This window comes from Neopsephotus bourkii, unplaced genomic scaffold, assembly GCF_033783945.1.
Source record: "Neopsephotus bourkii isolate Nb327-2 ecotype Australia unplaced genomic scaffold, CSIRO-AGI_Nbou_v1 NB_1630, whole genome shotgun sequence".
NCBI classification, from domain to species: domain Eukaryota; kingdom Metazoa; phylum Chordata; class Aves; order Psittaciformes; family Psittacidae; genus Neopsephotus; species Neopsephotus bourkii.
In genome coordinates, this window is record NW_026902105.1 from 11,223,282 (window position 1) to 11,242,213 (window position 18,932).

At 46.3% G+C, this 18,932-nt stretch overlaps 1 protein-coding gene across 4 annotated transcripts in view; it reads left to right on the top strand.

Annotated features, from left to right (window-relative positions):
* Positions 1–17,552, top strand: part of ZHX2 (zinc fingers and homeoboxes 2) — a 74,963-nt gene extending 57,411 nt beyond the window's left edge. For all 4 annotated transcript variants that reach the window (XM_061373487.1, XM_061373489.1, XM_061373488.1 and 1 more), the window contains 2 exons: positions 9,185–11,876; positions 16,880–17,552. In XM_061373487.1, coding sequence (XP_061229471.1) covers positions 9,374–11,872 — 2,499 coding nt within the window. In that variant the 5' untranslated portion in view covers positions 9,185–9,373 and the 3' untranslated portion in view covers positions 11,873–11,876; positions 16,880–17,552. The remainder of the gene's footprint in view (positions 1–9,184; positions 11,877–16,879) is intronic.
* The last annotated feature ends 1,380 nt before the right edge of the window (positions 17,553–18,932 follow it).

Genomic DNA, 18,932 nt, shown 5'->3' on the forward strand with positions numbered 1-18,932 from the left:
TAGCTGAAGATAATGCCTACAGATAATTTTTGGTTTGTGTCTGTGACGATCTCGTCCTCCCACCACATGGTGTGGATAAAAACTCAATAGGAAGAATTACTTCAATCTAGTGAGTTTAATCCAGTCCGATGATGAGGATTCAGTGAGCTGCACAGACAAGTAATTAAACTAATTAGAATGAATGTTTTTATAGTGTTGCTATTTCTCTCTTAAGAAATCTGTTGGTCTTTATTTCTCTCTTAGGAACATGCAAGTACCCACCCTAGGAGTAAACACACACTGATTAAAAGAGATGATTCTGACAGGGTACATGACTCATCTTTGGAGCTCGCTGTCATTGAAAGCCACTGATGGAGGGCACTGGGCAGAGGTTTAGCCCCTCTGCAGGTGTTGAGAATATCTGATGGTGTATCTGGCTGCATCTTGCATGGGTGGTTCAAGCATCTCTACTCTCCTGTGGGGAGAGCCCACCTGCAGTACTGTGTCCAACTCTGGAATCCTCAGAACAGGAAAGATACGGACCTGTTGGAGAGGATCCAGGGGAGGACCACAAAAATGATCAGGGAGATTAAGCACCTTTCCTCTGAGGACAGGATGATGGAGCTGGGGTTGTTCTGCCTGGAGAACAGAGGACTCTGGGGAGACTTTATTGTGGCCTTTCAGTTTTGGGGATGGGGAGAGACTTCTTAGCAGAGTCTGTTGAGGTAGGATGAAGGGTGATGGTTTTAAACTAAAAGAAGGGAGATTCAGGCTGGATGTGAGGAAGAAATTTTTTATAGTGAGGCACAGGTTGCCCAGAGAGATGGTGGGTGCCACATCCCTGGGGATATTCAAGGCCAGGCTGGATGTGGTTCTGGGCAACCTGATCTAGCTGAAGATGTCCCTGCTCATTGCAGGAGGGTTGTACCAGATTACCTTTGAAGTTCACTTCCCACCCAGACTATTCTGTGATCTTCTTGCTTGGAAGAAGTCAGTTTATATTTTTCCATACCAAAGGAGGGAGCAAGGTCCCAGCAGTTGCACCTATTATCTCCCTTTGGGTTTTGAGCAGTCATAGATGCCACTGGGAGTTTGGGTCCATTTCTGTCCCTTAGCATCTTCATGTCAGGTGGAGAACACAAGCTGAGCTGTGCGTTCAGCAGACACCAGAGCAGGTGCCTGTGGCAGGAGCATGCAACTACAAGGAAAAAGGCTTTTACCAGGTTGCCCAACTTCAGAAACCAGTGGGAGCTGCAGCCCTTGTGGCTGCCTGTGTGCCCCTTTTTGTGTGCAGGCTGTTGGTTACCAGCCCTTGTCTGGGGGGAGAAGAAGGCACTGGCTGGGAAGAAAGGAAACCTGGAATTTTGTCCCCACCTTGGCACTCTGGTGTTCTCCCTCCTGTCTGTTGCGCGCCCCATCCACTCTGATGTGTGCCCTCCTGTAGAGGGGCCATCTCCTGCCTAACCTGAGATTAAAGCCACTGTCTTGTCTGGGACAAATGATCGTTGCTACGATATAAATATATATTTTTTAGGGCATGAAGCAGTCCAAGTAGATTATTCTATCGTTTTTCCACTGCAAACACTAAAATCAGGTCTAATCCAGTTTTTAGCAACTAAACTTAAGCCTGCATTTAAAAAAGGGGAGAAAAAAAACCAAACCCAAGAAGCCAGTGATTGCAGATGAGTGCTTATAATAGAAAATTCACAGCACACAATGTTCAACTTCCCCTTTTCTGGGAAGTGGTTGGCCTCTTGCGTTCATACAACACGCGGCACAGAAACCCCACCATATTGCCCATGTCTTCAGCTGTGCAATTAAGGTTTCAGTTCAAAAGAATAGCCTGTGAGTGGTGTACTCTGAAATGCGTCTCTTGTGTGGCACTGCCTGACACAACCTGTTCTGGTAAAGCCTGCAGAGGGATGGGGGGTTTTATTCCAGAATATCTTGTGTTTTCCAGAGTAAGTTTCTTTATCTCTACACAGTGGTCACATTGCAGCTGAGCTGCTAAGCTAAAGATGCCGCTTTCATGTGGATTGGCTTAGGCACACGGCTCTCCAGGGATTTCTACTACTGTTGGTGCCTTTTGAAACCCTGTTTCATCCTCCCCTCAGCCCATCTCCACCAGAAACCCTCACTTTTGTTTTATCTATGTGTTGTTGCAGTGACCGTGCTGTAGGGGTGCAAGGCAGAGGTGGGATGTGTGCTGGGTTTGTTTCTGCCCCCATTCAGATGTGTTGACATGCGGTTTCACAGGACCCATTGGCGGCGGAGCCAGGAGTCCTGGAGGCAGTTTGATTTGCTGATTGCCTTTGAAAGGTGTGAGCCTCTGGTCCTTAATAAAAGAAAAATGATGAATTGCTGCTTCTCTGTAGGCAAAAATTCATGGCCAGGGCTCCCTGCTATTAACATCTACATGGGTTTGTTGTTTTTATTTTCTTATTAAAAATGTCTACACTGACCTACGTGGAAATGTATAGGAATTTCAAATGTATTTTTTCACATGTCTGCAAAAATTATTGCTGTAACAATCTGTATACCTCCCCATTAGCTGTGTTTTATTCAGGTTACAAAGAGCTGCGGAAGTGTCGGCGCTCCAGGCTTCTCTCACTTAAATGCTGTTTTAAAAGCTCTGCTCTAGTTCACAAAACCTGCCTCTCTGTGGCTTTCTTCTGTAAATCGTTACGGTCTTGATCCACCACGCAGGAATTATTTGCCCTGGTTTGCTTCTGCTTATTCTCCTGCATATAATTAAGCAATGTTTTTAAAGTGTTTTATCGCAGTGGAGAGCAACAGCACTTTTTTTGCTGTGCTAGCTGATGTGCTTTTTGATATTACTGAAGCAGCTGCATGCTAAAAACAGTTGTAAGAAAGGAAAAACATCACCCTAGGCATGTGCCTTTTTTGCACCATGAAATGCGTATCTCACCTCTCATCCTTGGATTTGTAGAATAGTATTACCGCGATGTTAATGAATGTGAGTTCAGCATCTGCGATACGGAGCAGGATGAGAGCTGTGCTCTGTGCTGCATGTGTTCGCATTGCTGCAGCCTTCACGGGTGAAGAGTAGATGGTTGTGTGGGGGCTATGATGCTGTCAAGTAAGATCAATTTCTGCTTTGCTCTAAACTCTTAAGGACGTTACTTCTGGGCAGCCACTTGGGTTGGAGTCAAGTGTTAAAAGCAGAGATGCTCATAGGGGGACACACTTTTGAGGCCAGGGACCCGCAAGCTTGTAAGGTCATCAAAGGGAGAGGACCACTGAAAGTAGCCAGAAATGAACACAGCGGGGTTCACCCTGGTGTGGATGGTCATGCGTCCTGGAGGGGGGGGCACAGTCTTCAACTCAAGGAAGAAGTGGTGCAGTGGTGTCTTTGCTTTAAGAAGCAACCTGCAGTGTTTGCAAGGCGGTGGGCAGCAGGGCCTGACTGGCATCCAAGGGCACAGCATGGCATCTGTGTTGAGGTTTGCTGAGATCCATTTACTGCATGATGAAGTGGGATAATATCCCAAAAAAGAAAAAACAGGAACCAAAAGACATGTGTCCAACAAGTCCTTGCTAGTGAGCTCTGATTGGTGCTGTGCTGAGCTCCTCCTCTGTTACATCCCCAAGCTCTAGGAAGGTGCATGGGAAAGCTGTAAGGAGTTTGTACCTTTATGACATTAAACATAATGTTCAGACATGGGGAAGGGTTTTTGAGGGACAGGGGTGTGTGAAATTACAAGAGTGTCATTTGCTGTTGCTTGTCCAATGTAGCAGAGAGCATGCTGCTCATGGGGACATGAGCTCCTAAGCAGTAAAAGCAATAAAATGCTTCCACCCTCTTTAAACATCAGCTGGTCCTTGCACATGAGCCCCTGTATTTCTGCACTTAGTTGCAGGTATCCCTATGGTGGTGGCTGATACACTGACAAAGCACACAAGTGTCACTAAAGAGGTTTTCTTTCTGTTTTGTTTATGAATAAGGCAAGGTGTATCTGTGAAAAGGAAAGATCCATTTGCACTGGGTGAGGATTCAACGTGTTCCAGCCTCTCTGGTATTACTTTCTTCCAGCCATTAGCTGAAGCAAGATGCAGCATGCAGTGGTGATAGTTCTGGTGTGCTTTTCCTTTTCTGCCAAAGTTAAGGTTTCCCTGCTTTTTAATGTAAAGTTTCTTCAAATTTGGTTGTCTTTGGACAGCCTTTCTCAGACTCACTCATGGTTTTGGGCTACAAGAGGAGACAGACAGCATCTCACCCTGTCTCTCCACTGCCCTACCACTTCCCCAGCCACAGCTCACAGGGTTTTGGCCAATGCTTTGTGTGACCGGGCTGTGTCCCAGCTGCCATGGAAAATTCCTGTTCTGACACCACCACGGAGGAGTCCATGTGGGAACAGCTCTGCAGAAAGGGAGTTCGGTCTGTGCCCAAATATTTGCCTTTTTAGGGGGTGAGTGGTATAAAACTAGCTATGTGTGCAAGGGGAAGGTGGGAAAGTGAAAAGATTTCAATGCTCAGCAAGAGAGAGGTTAGTGATTTATTTTTGCACCCCTTTGTTTAAACTCAACAGTTATCTTTCACTGCTGGAAGATGGCATTGCTACACAGGCAAACGTTTCCAGTGCCTGAAAGCATGGTTTGTCTTCCCTGTGTGGTTCTCCCCCGTCTGGGGCCAAGCAACCAGGAACCAGCCCGATGTTTCCTCAGTTGTGCACAGGTTTGCCAAATAAGGTCCCACTTCATTCTCACGTCAGATGCTGTGGAGCCGTTTTCACAGGGGCTTGAAAGATCAGAGGGCTGTGGCTGGGTTATGCAGTTAATTGAACAGATTTCACAAATTAAACGAAACCAGAGGAGGGCCTCGCTCATAACTGCTGTGGTGCGCTTTGGGGGAAATAGGTATAAAACACCACGCAGCTTCTGACCTGTATGCTCATGTCCCAGGTGGCTTTACTGAAGCAAATCAAATCAAAAGCTCTTGTTCCTGCACACAGGCTCTCTGTGGTTTGGTTTGGACCTTGTTCACAATGGCAGCTGTCTGCTTGGAGCTGAGCACTTCTGGTTTTCAGCTGGTTGCCCTTTACTGCTTTGTGTGTTCATTTAAAAAATCAAATCAAAAAATGAGGTGGTTTGATTTTTTTCAACCCCTCACAATGTGGCAAAACCAGCAGAAGCAGCAGGTGAGCTGGAGGTGAGGGCTGCCTTCCTTCTCTGTGTCTGGGGGAACTGGCTGCATCTCTGACCCCATGCCTGTGGGTACCCTGCAGTGGCAGCAACCCAAAAAGGAGGTCAGTTGTCCAGGGCCCTCTCTATAAGAACACATAAAGTGAACCAGGCCAGCTGTAACGGTGGGTGTTGACCTGTCCATAGTGCAGCCCCATTCATTGAGCATCAGATGTGAATTTTGCCTCTCAAAAGGATGGGTATGCTGTTGGCGTGGTTCAGGTGATGATGTGTAGCTTGGGTTCCCATTAGGATGCACTGGTTGCCAAGCCTTGGCTGTTGCTGAGGGATATCTTCTCTCCCCATGCAAACTTCGGTAGCCGTCACTAGCTGGAGGAAAAGCCATCTACAGGTGAAGTGGTATCACTTTATTTCAGAATTCTTATCAGGAAGAACACCATATATCTAAAGCTGTCTGCTGGGGCTTTGGTGTTCTGGTGAGTGGCTCATGTTTGAAACCTGTGAGATGCTCCTGCTGCTCTCTGATGTCCCCAGATGAAACGTGGCAGCCCCTGCAAACATACGTGATGTGACTCTGAGAGATGTGTCAATGGGGGGCGGTCCATCCTCCTTAGCAACTGTGTATTGATTTATCCCAAATGACATCCTTACCAAGGTCCTGAAGGGGACGTGGGTTGGAGGTCCTAATACACTCTCCTTGCTCATGCAGGTGTTGGCTCTCATCTCTTCTCCCTTTCATGACACAGACTGAAGGGACAAAGTCTCTGGCTGCTCGTGAGCTCCCCAAACTGTGCATCTTGGACTGAAACGCATTTGGGTTTGTTACTGACCTCCAGAAAGAAGCATTTGACTTGGGCTTGATTTCTGCGGTGGGTAGTGATTCTCATGTGGCAGAAAAACTATGCAAAGTGTAGGGTTAGCAAACCAGCAATTATATGTGCAGAACACTGCCCTGTGGAGTAGAAGATAGAGGAGAAGCAACAGTTTGACAATTTTCTAGTAAAACTATAGCAGAGAGCATTTTTCATCTGTCTACCCATTGATACACATTTTGGATGGACCTTCACTCTTCTTCTTTATCAGAGCATCCTTGCTTGGGGCTGATCCTCATGTGCTCTTGAGAGGTGGGAGCTCAGCACAGCAATTTAGTGCAGCAGGGAGCTTACTGGGCTTCCAGAGCCTGTGGAATTCAACATTAGTCTGCCTCTTAGGAAACCTATGATTGATTCAGAGTTGTAACCTAGATGTTTCTCATTCTCCCCTCTTTCTCTTCCATCCCATTCCTTTCTGGTTTTGTTCTTGGCACTTTCTTCCTTTGTGTGTGGGGATATTCAGTGAAATATGAATCAGCCTTGCTCTGCCTTTGATGTCTTTTGAATTTTCTTCCTTTTGCTGATGTTGCCACATGAATTTTGCAGGTCACACATCAGAAAGGCAGCAGACCATTGAGTACAGCTGCATGGCTTGGGAGGGAGAGCAATCGGCAGAGGAGCATCCCGGGAGATGTGGCTCCATCCCCATCTGCACCACCCTGTCCCCAGGCACTGCCTTGCACCTCTCTTCCCTCATCTATGAAAGTCAGTGTTGCAAATGCAGTGGGATCTGAAGGGCAGAGCGTGAGGTGACCTGGCTGACTTCACCCTGCTTCTAGAGCAGCCAGGCTTACAGAGCCCATTCTGCCTCTTCTCTCATCTTTTGGCATGTTTCAGCTAAATTAGGCACAAAGGAAAAAAAGCTTCAAAGGTGATTAATTTTCTGCAAGTATCGTTAAAACGGGTGGCCAGGAAGACAGGTATTTGGACAGTTTCATGGTTTCCTCTCATTTCTGATCGCATTTGCAGTGGGATGCAGCAAACCACAAATCGCAGCCAAAATACTCTGCCAGAAGATGGTTGTGAGAGGAAGTAGAAGGGAAGTTTGAAGGAATACGGGGAAATAATAGAGAATATTCAGTGTGATCTAGTTTAAAGATCAGTCAGCACAACTCTGTAGAAAACCAGGCATCATTTCTTCCACCATTCATCTGCTTGTTTATTACTAAAAGGGAGAAGGGAAAAAGGAAACAAGAGAGGTTACATGGGCTCAGAGGTATGCTGATGCTTAGAGAAATAACAATAACAATGTTGGTCATCCCAGGTTAAAGGAAAATGTTGCTGTGTTGTTGTCCTGAGTGAGGCAGCCCCATCCCTGTTTCACATAGCTGAGCACAGTTACTCTGTTCCCAGGGAAGAACCTTTAAAGGCACCCTTGAAAGTCAACTACATGCTCCAGTGCTTCACCAAATCAGAGTGAGCGTGTGGGAGCATCCCTGGTCTCTGTCAGGCAGTGGTGGCTATGCTGGGGTATCCACAATATAACAAATAGCACCTCTGCACAGCATCTGCTCTGTGGTGCACACTTACTGTTTCACGAGGTACTTCATAGAGAACTTGTAGAGGAAGTTCTTAGTGTATGGAGAATTTCATCACGCTGGGTTTTATGTACATCAGACTGGAAGCTGCCATCCAGGCTCTTGTCCTCAGCTGGAGCTGCTTCCTCTGGCAGTGTATCATGAGGTTCCATATGTACAGGAGTGGTGTGATCCGTGATGGGGAGAGGGGCAGAAACGTGCTATGGAGACCTGCAAAGTATTCATCAGCTGCAAACAGAATTGAGAAGTTAGTGGCTGCTTTCACAGTGACTATTTCTGGCTCTCATGCCAGTGCAGAAGGAGGAGAGGTAGGTTCAGGGACAGCACTGAGGTGGCTATAAACTGCGAATGTTGGATGTGTCCAGATGTGATTGCAGTGGGATTTTATCTCATTTGATCTTTGTGTCTGCTGGGTACTGGATGCATTTAATCATTTACAGGTTTCACAGTGAGAAAATCTTTGTTTGGTTAGACATGAGAGGATAGAATCACAGAGTGGTCAGGGTTGGAAGGGACATTTAAAGATCATCTAGTCCATGCTCTTGCCCTGGGCTGGAGCATCTTTCATTAGATCTCTAGCTCAGATTCTCCATTTAATGCACTTCCACAAAAATCAGTGCAGGTCTTACCTTTTGTTTTCCCCTCAGTTTTTGAAACTGTTTTGACAGCTAAATTCCCTTCCTTCCCTCCACCCACTCCTGGTGAGCAGAGATGGATCCTAAAACAGCTGGTGCAGTTTTTTTCTTTGTGGTGGTTCTGATGTTGATCTCAGATACTTTTACAAATGTTTTTCAGAATTGTTGCATTTGGGAGCTTCCAAAACCATTTCAGGGCATAAATCATGCTTAAAATTGATTTAATTCTGTAGGGAGTGAAGGGCAGTTTGGTCTTGCTGAGAGTATCAAGAGGGTCACAGGAAGGGAACCTGTTTAAAAGCTATCTAAGGGCTTCTGTGACCTTTGCTAGCTACCTCTGTCAATATTGAATGGAAAGTGGTGTTTTAAGGAAACCTTAGTTCAAGAAAAGGCTTGATAGGGCTCATAGATGTGCTGCAATTTCTCTGAACCCACCTCTCATCAAGACACAGAGCTTTGAAAGTGTTGATCTGCATTAAATCTTTTTTTCTGCCTTTACTTTTACAACCGAGGCAGGCCCTATAGCTTTATTTAGAAATCACCCATCATTAGTAACCACAATCATTTAGCAGACATATTTACAAGGTAAGTGACAGTGGGAAGTAATTAAGTTTAATATAAATCACACTCAATTTAAAATCTGCAGGCTTCAAAATAATAATTAATAGAAACCGTGGGTTCTATAAAAAGATGCAGTATTTATAGCAGCATCTTCTTGCTTTTCCAGCTAAACACATTGAGTGGAGATTAAAATCCCCTGTCTGTTCATCTTAACTTGTTTCAAAGCCATTTTCTTCCCCTGGCGCACTTCATTGCGAATTACCCACTGCTTTTATTCTTTGTGGGGAGATTTTTAACTCTTAAGTTGATAACAGGGCAAGAAGAATTCAGCATTGTCCAAAATGGGCTTTGTAAATGGACATATCCTGAGCTGTGGCTTTCTGCTGAATCTGTGTTTTATTGCTCAGTGCCTAATGCTGTGTGCTTTGTTTTGCAGGTGTCATGCAGCTGACAGGTCTACTGGAGGAGCTGATGGTCACAGCCGGGACAGAAAGTCTTCATTAAGTAAAACAGAGTAAAATAATTAAGGAAAGTTGGAGGTGTTTGCAAGATCTGTTGAGTTTTGACAGCTCACCCTGTCAAAAAAGCCATCGTTTGGGACGGCAGTGTGCTGCCAGCGGCTGTGATGGCTAGCAAGAGAAAATCAACAACTCCCTGCATGGTGCGAACTTCAGAAGTCATGGAGCAGGAAGGCACTGAAGGCGCGGAGGTTCCTAAAGAGAAGGAGTCTGGCACACCACAGCAGGACTCTCAAAAGAATTGGCCTTCAGAAAGCTCAGTCAAAGACTGCGAAGTGGTCGAGGCAAAGCCCCCAGCTGAAAGTCAATCCAAGAAGCCCCAGGGTGGTTATGAGTGTAAATACTGCCCTTACTCAACACAGAACTTAAATGAATTTACAGAGCATGTTGACACTCAGCATCCAAATGTCATTCTGAACCCCCTGTATGTCTGTGCTGAATGCAACTTCACAACCAAAAAATACGATTCTTTATCTGACCACAACACAAAATACCACCCGGGGGAGACTAACTTTAAACTGAAATTAATTAAGCGCAATAATCAGACTGTTTTAGAGCAGTCTATTGAGACCACTGCTAACGATGTCACTGTCACAAGCGGTGGGCTAGAAACTGCAGAGTGTGATGATTCACTTCATGGGGGAATTAGTGCAAATAAAACACCAATGATGAAACCGGGAAAGCCTAAAGGGGAAACCAAGAAGGGACCCAAAAAGCCAGAGGAGGGAGTTACAGAAAACCACGTGGATGGCGCTCTCCCCCGTATCATAACTGAAGCCACTGAAGCTATTGCTTGTATAAATGGAGACCTTCTCCATGATGTGCTAGCCCATGTTATGCCCTCTGTACAGCTGCCACCAAATATTAACCTTGTTCCCAAGGTCCCGGTACCTCTGAACAGTACCAAATACAACTCTGCACTGGACACTAATGCGACCATGATCAACTCCTTTAATAAATTTCCTTACCCAACACAAGCAGAATTGTCATGGTTGACAGCAGCATCAAAACATCCCGAAGAACAAATCCGAATCTGGTTTGCCACACAACGTTTGAAGCATGGTATAAGTTGGTCTCCTGAAGAAGTGGAGGAGGCGAGAAAGAAGATGTTCAATGGTACCATCCAGGCAGTCCCTCAGACCATCACCGTCCTGCCAGCTCCTTTGACAACTGCAAAAATGCCCCAGCCCATCATCCAGACAGCTTTGCCTTGTCAGATACTGGGCCAGACTGGTCTGGTTTTGACTCCTGTGTCAAATGGTTCAACTGTTTCCTGTTCACCGATTACACTTGCTGTTGCCCCAAACCAGGGGCAGAAGAGGGCAATGCAGACGTTATCAAGTGCCCCAGAGGCCAAGCGTCCTCACGTGGTTCAGGTGCCCGAGATGCCTGCCAAGCTGACTGCTGTACCATTGACACCAGCCAGTGAGCGAAAGAAGACAAAGGAGCAGATAGCAGAGCTGAAGGCCAGTTTCATGGCAAGCCAGTTTCCTGATGATACAGAAGTCTATCGGCTGATAGAGGCAACAGGTCTCTCCAGGAGCGAGATCAAGAAGTGGTTCAGTGACCATAGGTACAGAAGTCAAAGGGGTATTGTGCACATCCCTGGCGATGCTTTAGCGAAGGATCAAATAGCACCTTCAGCTGGTCGACACAGCCGCTCATTTCACCCGTACACAGATTTTGCTCCTCAGAGATTCAAAGAGAAAACCCAAGAGCAGTTTAGAGCCCTTGAGGAGAGCTTCCTAAGATGCTCTTTTCCTACCCAAGGAGAATTGGACAGGCTTCGAGTAGAAACTAAGCTGAGTAGGAGGGAGATAGATTCATGGTTCTCTGAGCGGAGAAAGATAAGGGACAGCATGGAGCAAGCTGTCTTGGACTCAATGGGATCATATAGAAAAATTAAGGAGCAAGGAACTCCCAATGGTGCAATAAGCCAAGCAGAACTGCTGAGTAGCTCTCAGCTCCCTGGTGCTTTATCTGGATCCTCCACCACACTGAAGAAAACTCAAGAGCAGAGTCATCTACTGAAAAGCACATTCGCAAGGACCCAGTGGCCGTCGCCCCAGGAGTATGACCAGTTAGCATCTCAGACTGGGCTCACAAGAACTGAAATTGTTCGCTGGTTCAAGGAAAACCGGTCTTCACTAAGAACAGGGTCACTTAAATGGATAGACCAGTACCAGAAGCAGTATGTTGTTGATGGTCATAACGAGCAAAGCCAGAAAAAGGGCTCAAAACACATGGAGAGTGCAAAGAATGGTAATGAGGTGTCTCGGCAGCATTACCAGGAGCATAAAAAACTGAATGAAGAGAATGGGGGGAAACCAGTGGTGAGAGCAAAAAGAGACTGCGAACCACTGAAAGACTCTTTGTTGGGGAATCAAGCAGAGGGAACGGACAGGCTGGAGTGCAACAGCCACGACGGCCATGGCAGCGAGGAGAACGAAGAGCCAGCGGAGGTCAACTGGGTGGAGGTGACGGTGGGTGAGGATGATGCTGCATCGGACTGTACAGACAGCTGGAGCCAAACGGCACCCGAGGGCCAGGCAGAGCTGGCAGATTTTGACTCTGAAAGTATATCTGGAGAAAATGCCCACGTATAGACAGGTAATGCTGATGGTGCCCTGTTTCTGTGAGCCTGCCTCTGTCTGGGTGTGCTTCCAGCATCCTGTAGCCCCTCTTCGGTATAAATCCCTGGAGCCCATCCCTGCCGGATCCTTGTGCCTGCTGGATGCCTGAACAAAAGGGAGACCCATCCTGCTTGTAAATTAAAGCAACTGCATGGTAGGGGAGGGTTTAGTGCCGTTTGCCTTGTTTCTTATTTCCTTGTGGGTCAAGCCCTGGATAAGGGAGATCTTTTATTATTTTTTTTCCAATAAGTGATTAAACATTAAATGTTCTGCCTTTGATTGACCTATGTAACCTCTGCAACACTTGATGTACAACATGCTAGCTGAGCCACACAAAGAAATAGTGGCACTGGTTGCTAATAGACCCCTTGCTAAAAGATCATTGATCTCCTGTGAATAGAGGCTGTGCCTGGTTTTGCACCTCAGGTCCCTCCTTTGCAGCATCCTGCTCAGTATAAAAGGTTGCTAGGGGAAGGGCTTAGGATGGAGATGCTTCTTTATGCATTAGCAAGCAAAACCAGTGTGCTCTCCTCCTCTTGCAGGTGAGAACTGTCTCCGACCTCGCTTTGTTCTGTTTGCTCACTCCAGAGGCTTAGGAAATGCCCCAGACTAAGCTGTGTGGGTGTTTTAGCAGCTCCTCTTCACAGGACCTTGAATTTAAAAGCAAGCTGCAGGGCTTTTCTTTAAGGGTGTTTTATACAATTTTTCACAATGTGAAAGGACATGTTATTTGGGGACCTGAAGCCTGTTTCTGATCACGGTTGCACAGGTATAAATCTGGAGCAACCACTGTCAGCATTTATTGAGTTGCATGTTGAATTGAGTTCACTGGAGCCTGTAACAGTTTGTGCTCAGTATAACTCAGTCTCTCCCAGACTGGAGTCTCTTTAAGCTAGAATGTACCCTACAGAAAGCTCAACTCCTGTATTAACAACCACAGTGGGATAACACCTATTTTAGAATGAGATTGTAATTTTCTGGTGTCTAAGAAGTATAATACACTGCAGCATTTCTTAAATAGTAATTGACTTTTTTGGGGGGGAAGCTAGGACTGGTAGAAGTCCCTCCACACTTGCACTGAAGACTTTTACTGTCGCAGCAGGCAGTACTTGAACTGAACTACTATGTGTTGCAGAGGTGCAGTTTTTCATAGCAAGCCCTGCTGGCTAGCACAGAGACCTCCACTTTCTCCTTGTGTAGTACTTGTCCAGAGGTTTCCTGGATGTTTTCTCGGAGTTGAAGAGGTTTTGCATTGGTTTTATTTTGAACTGTGTGTTGTGGTGTCTGATTTGAGAAATCACAGTGTTTGTATCACAAAGTATCTCACAGAATCTTAAAGCTCTATGCTGCAGTGCAAGGTTCTGTTATGCTTGCAGAAGTTGGTAATTAAGGGTGTGAGGAGCAGCGTTACCTGTGCGGCAAAGGCAGAGGTTAAAGGAGGAAGGAGGTGGGAACATCAGCCGGCAGCACGCTGGGGTGCCACTGTTGTGCAGCCACATAAGAAAGGAGAGGCAGGATCTGATCTGCCTTTCAAAATGAAATGCGTGATGAATACATGCATTGTGGGATTCTTTTTTTCCATGGTTGTTAAGTCCCAGATCATTTCCCCCTTCCAGCTGTGGGAAAGGGGAGCAGGGCAGAAGAGGGGGCTTGCCTGAAACCACTGTTTCTTACAAACCTCTTGTACTATGAAACCAAGCTCTGCAGCAACTCTCTTCCAGCAGTGTGGGTTTGGTGTCTGCAGTTTCATCCTTGCAAGCAGTGTAGGGTCCGTTGGAGTGAACCTCCTGCCTCTATGCCCTGACATAGAGCTCTTCATAAAGCTCCAGGGCTGTGGAGGTACTCAAGTGTTGTCAGAGAGGAATTTTAATAAGAACTTTGATCTCGGTTAAACTCTTGCTGGCTCATTCTTTTGATGAGGAGCTTTCCAGTGCCTGGTTGTAAAGTACACCACCTGAGAAGAGACCCGCTGGAGCAGCGCACCCACAGCACAGACCATGCAGGGAGATCAGAGGACCAGTTTGTTGCCTGCTCTTTGCCAGGGGACTTGACAAAAGCCCAAAGTCTTTTTTTCTCTTTCATTCGTTTTTATTCTCCCTCTAAATCTCAGCCCAGTTACACAAGCACCTCTGGTGCCCTCTTGAAGGCATTGTCGCAAGCACTGTGACACAAAAGCACCCCATGCTGATGGGACACATGGAAAAATCCCAGCTACTGGTTCCTTTTTCCTTTAGGATAAGCTTTCACTCTTACCTTTGCAAAGCCTGTCTCATGTAAGTTTTAGCTAAAACTTTGGTGCTAAATTAAGAAAGTGTTATCTTAGGTGACATCCAGAGTATGACTGCAAAGCAAAGACTGCATAAGACCTGACAGAGCTTATTTCTGCCTGTTGTTGTATGAAAGTCTGATTTTTTCCTAACATCATGCTTTTCTGTACCTTAGAGGGCTCCCATTGTTCTGGTCACACATAGGAGGTGGACTGGAGAGCTGATGAGGGATTTCTCCTCCTCTTGATTCTCACACCACCACAGTCATACGTGAAATGTTCACTGCTGAGCCCTACATTAGTCAGAGCCCTCCTTTGATGTTCATAGTGTTGCTAATTTCTTAGTTTTATGTAGTTTAAAGTGAACATCTCCATACTCCTGTTGTTGGCTGAATCTCTGTGTGGCTTCTGTAAAACCAGAGCTCTTCCAGACCATGTTGGTCACTATCTGCTATGGTGCGTGGCTTTAGGACTGTCAGAAACTCCATCAGGGAGTATCTGTGTTACAGCCTAGACAGACTTAGGCCTTAGGAGAATGGAGTTTTTTCGGAACTGATCTGTGTTCGGGTGTACAACATACTAGCTGGGCCATGAGCGTAAATAGTGAAGCTAGTGGGAGCTTCATGAGCGCTTGGCCTTGGTGAGAGCAGGATTCACATCAGGCTCTAAAATACCATCCCTGGGCTAAGAAAGGGCTCTGTTATTGAGTACATATCTGAAGCTTTTGGCAGAATTGGATTTACTCCATGGAGCAGGTCAGGTTTCCTGAGCAGTGAGGCCTGGAGACCCGTTCCCCATAGGGTATCAGGGCCTTCAAGATTCTGGGTGGCTGCTGTAGGGTCCACTAAAGCCATCACTGAAGATGCTCCAGAACAAGCCTTGCATTTCCCTTGCAACTGCTCTGTCAAGAGTGTGCTTTAGTTTTTTTTCCATCAACAGAGATATTTTGCCTTCCAACAGCCTGGGTCAAAGTTAGGTTTCTTGTCCCCATTTGCACAAGCTTGACAAACAGCAACTGATCCTAAATTAAATACAGCAAATTGCAGCTCAGGCATGAGAGCGGGACTGGAGCGTGCCAGAGTGGCTGGCAGCTACCGCTGGCTTTCTTCACAGCATTGTCTCCCTGTGGGGTTTTCCCAAGGTCAGTGTTTCCTCAGCCCAGAGCTTTTGTTCTGTTTCTCAGAAGCATACTTCTTATTGTCCCCACCACCTCCTTCTCTGCCATAAACTTTCTTTTTTAGAGTTATCTCATGATCTCCATCCATTTTGAGCCCAAACCCTGCAAGATGTAGGCACCAAAGTTGGTGGCTCACGGTGGAGCGAGGTAGGTGGATACCCCAAAAGATGCGTGCCCTGGCTCTCGATGGCTGTGACCACTGTTCTGTGGAGATGTGCCAATGGAAAACCATGTCTGGGAGTTGCACACCAGAAAAAGGAGTCCAGAGGAAGTCACCCCTTGCTTCTGCTGTGTGCAGTGTCCACTGGCATGTACTGGGCATCAGGAGTGGTCTGGGTCCTTGGTGTTTTCAGCCTGTTCTGTACAACTGTAGGAGCTGAGATCCTGGTGGCCCAATGCATTCCTTGCTGTCTGAAGCTGGTAAAAGTGAACAGCACTGGGGTTTCCTCCTTTTCTATCCAATTTCCCATTTTTCTTCTGGTTTAGAGTTTCAACCATAAGGCTAGTTATAGTGCCAGTAGCTTATGGTGGGCTCCAAGGCTCCATCCTGAGGTCAGAGTGGCATTGACCAGTGGTTTTTTGTGGAACTCTGGTCATCCTAAAGAATTTCAGGAAGTGAGGCCGAAGTATGGAGGACTTTTACAGAGCTTGACTCCATTGCTTTCTGCATTGCAGGTGCCAGGCAGAGCTCACTGCTTTTGTGGGAATAACAGACCTGGTAGCAACAATCATAAAAGGTGTGAAATAACAGGTTAGCTCAGGTCCTGGTAAGCACTGCTGCAGGATGGGCGAGGAGGGTGGTGCAGGAAAGCCACCTTGCCCTGAGTGCAGCTCCAGTCTGAGTGTGTGCTTGCACTTGCACATTTATACCTCAATGGGGAAAAAATAGCTGAACATGACGGCTGTCACAGAGCCCTTGCTCTGTGCTGGGAACTGGGGATAAGTGTAGGTAGGTGTGTATTTAAAGGTTGGTTTTGGGGTGTTCATTTTTTAGTCTCCAGTCCATGGTGCAGCCTTTATGTAGATGCAGGAGTTGTAGCGGAGCGAGGGACCTACTCTGCAGAGTACAAGCACATAGAGTTTTTTCCATTGTCTTGCAGTTTGTCAAATTATTTTCTAAAACCATGCAAAAAAGAAGTATTTAATGAGAGGATTTTACTGGGGAAAGAAGACCTGAAGTCTTCTTACTTTTGGCCCCATCCATCCTGTGGTTGCAAAGTAGCTGCCCCAGCCCATGTGCACATCGTCTTTGATCAGTGTGAGTGAGGATCTGCCCAGGGTATGTAGTCGTGAGGGCCCAGCAGAGTCAAGGGGTATATGTGCCTGTCAGAACTCTATAGGGAGTTATTAGCTGGGTTACTTACAGAATTTACATCCAGCACCTTATTGCAGCATCATGCTGTGATAGGGATAGGTTTCAGGGTACAATGCTATTGCCTGTGCAGGGATGTAAACTGGATGCTGTATTTCATTGACAGCTCAAGTACTTGTTCATAGTGCCTTCAAAAATAATATGCTGCTTTTATACTTTTTACAGGGGTACTCCTCAGCTGCACTGTCCTGATGATGAAGGGGAAATGCTGTCTGGGAATAGAAGAAAACTCTTATTTTCCTGCCTGGGGTGAGGTAGCGTGTTGTGACTCCAACTCTCAAACCCTGCTTGTGGAGGCACAGCAAGAAATACTCTTATAGAGCATCATCATGGGATCGTTTATAGTGCCAAAGTCCTACTACTGCATTAAAAAAGCAAAGAAAGAAAGAAAGAGAAAAGGGTCCTTGTACATAAGTTTCTCCTTTGCTTTTCTCCCGCCCACTTTCCTGCCGAGCCTCTTCCTCTACTGGACCAGATTTGTACAACGTGGAGATTTTGTTAACTTTTTAATAGGTGCAAGTTATTCTTGCATATCATGCCACTGCAAAATTTGGGGTTGGGTTGGGGGAGGGACGTATCTTTTGTGGGGAAGGGAGAGGAGATTTCTTTTTTCCTGAAGTGTTTTAAGACAGAGTTTTGGAGTCCTATTGGTGCGCATCAGCATCTGAGCCCAGATCCCCAGCGCAGTTTACATTTCAGCCCACTTGAACGCATTATGGGGTTGGGGAGGGTCCTTCTGGAGTGGTTGGGATTTGGGTTTTTTCTCTTGTTGTTTTGACTTATTTTGTTTTATGGCCACCAGCTACTGGTTAAGGATTTAAATCTCTTGCTTTTCCGTGCTCCTCCTGCAAGGCGAATCTTCTCTCACTCCTGTACTTCACAAGCCAGCCCCAGCCGTGAGTCTCTGAAGATTTGGCCAGGGTGCCTTTTTTGTTTGGGTTTTTTTTAGCACTTTTTGTTCAAAAACGCAGTACAGCCCCCAGAGGGGTTGCAGCGAGGAAATCAAGATGCTTCATGATCTGAACTTGGTTTGTGTTTCTTTGGCTGGTACAATGATGGACGCCATAGGCAGCAGCCTGCCCTCCAGCTTTAGATGTTGTAGCGCACAAAGATGTTTTTGATTAACCCTTGCCACTAAATTTTGAGGTCAATCCTAGGTTCCCGAGTGCACTTTGCCTACCAATACTGCTACTTTGGGGTTGTGTGGAGGTGTCTGTCCGTGCACGTGTGAGGAGGAGGAGGAGGGAGATGGGGCTTGTGGGTGCATAGGCGAGCGGGTGCTATTGCCATCTGGTGCGTTCCTCTGACGAGCTGGGTTCAGAAACCTTGCCCACCTTTCAGTACGCTGCACAAATAGGATGCTAGTGAGTTTGAATAAATCCAACTTTTCTAACTTGTTGCTCATTTGTTGTAACTCAATAAAACAAAGGCTGAACATTTTGGTAACCTCTTCTCGTTTCTATTTATTTTATTCCATTTAGAACCCAAACTTCTCCCCCACCAGCTCTCTCCTTGGTGCACAAGAGCTCAGTGTGTTTAGAACTGCAGTTAGGGTTTTAACTGGTTTTGCAGTAATCAGCTTGGCAAACACTGAAGTGAACTCGGTGAACTATTGGTGTTTATTTCTCCAGTACTGGAATGCTGGGGATCAGATAGCGCCTGGAAATGGGGATTTGGGGACACCTTTATTTTAGTTGCAGTCACAACCTGAATGAAAGAAACCATCCCCATAGCTCACTTATAGGGAGTTAACTTTTATTGATCATCAGCACAACATTTACATATCAAGGGATGTTTGCAGTGGGCAGCAGCAAGCACTCGGAGACTTTCCTTACTTTAAAGTTGTCCAAGTGCATTGCCAGAGGAATGACTGGATGGGGCAGCACTTGCTATGTTTGCATGTTGCAGGCCAGTGGCAAGAGATAGGGAAGCAGCCTTTGCTCCTCCACAAGCAGAAGCAGCCTGGCAGTGAGTGTACACATGTCCCATCACACATGGTGGCGTGCATCGTATTCCTGCACATGTGGAGGCAGATACCTGCACAGTCGTATTCGGGTTGTTACATCAATGGATGCCAGCATCAGGTGGCCAAAAAGAAAATGCCTCTGAGGATGCTCCTCCAGGACTCCAAAGTTGTAACTGAAACTAATTGCCACTTCTGTCTGCTTTGCTTACATGAAAGGATGCTAATACTTTAATTGCCCTTGTGCAGTTTTTA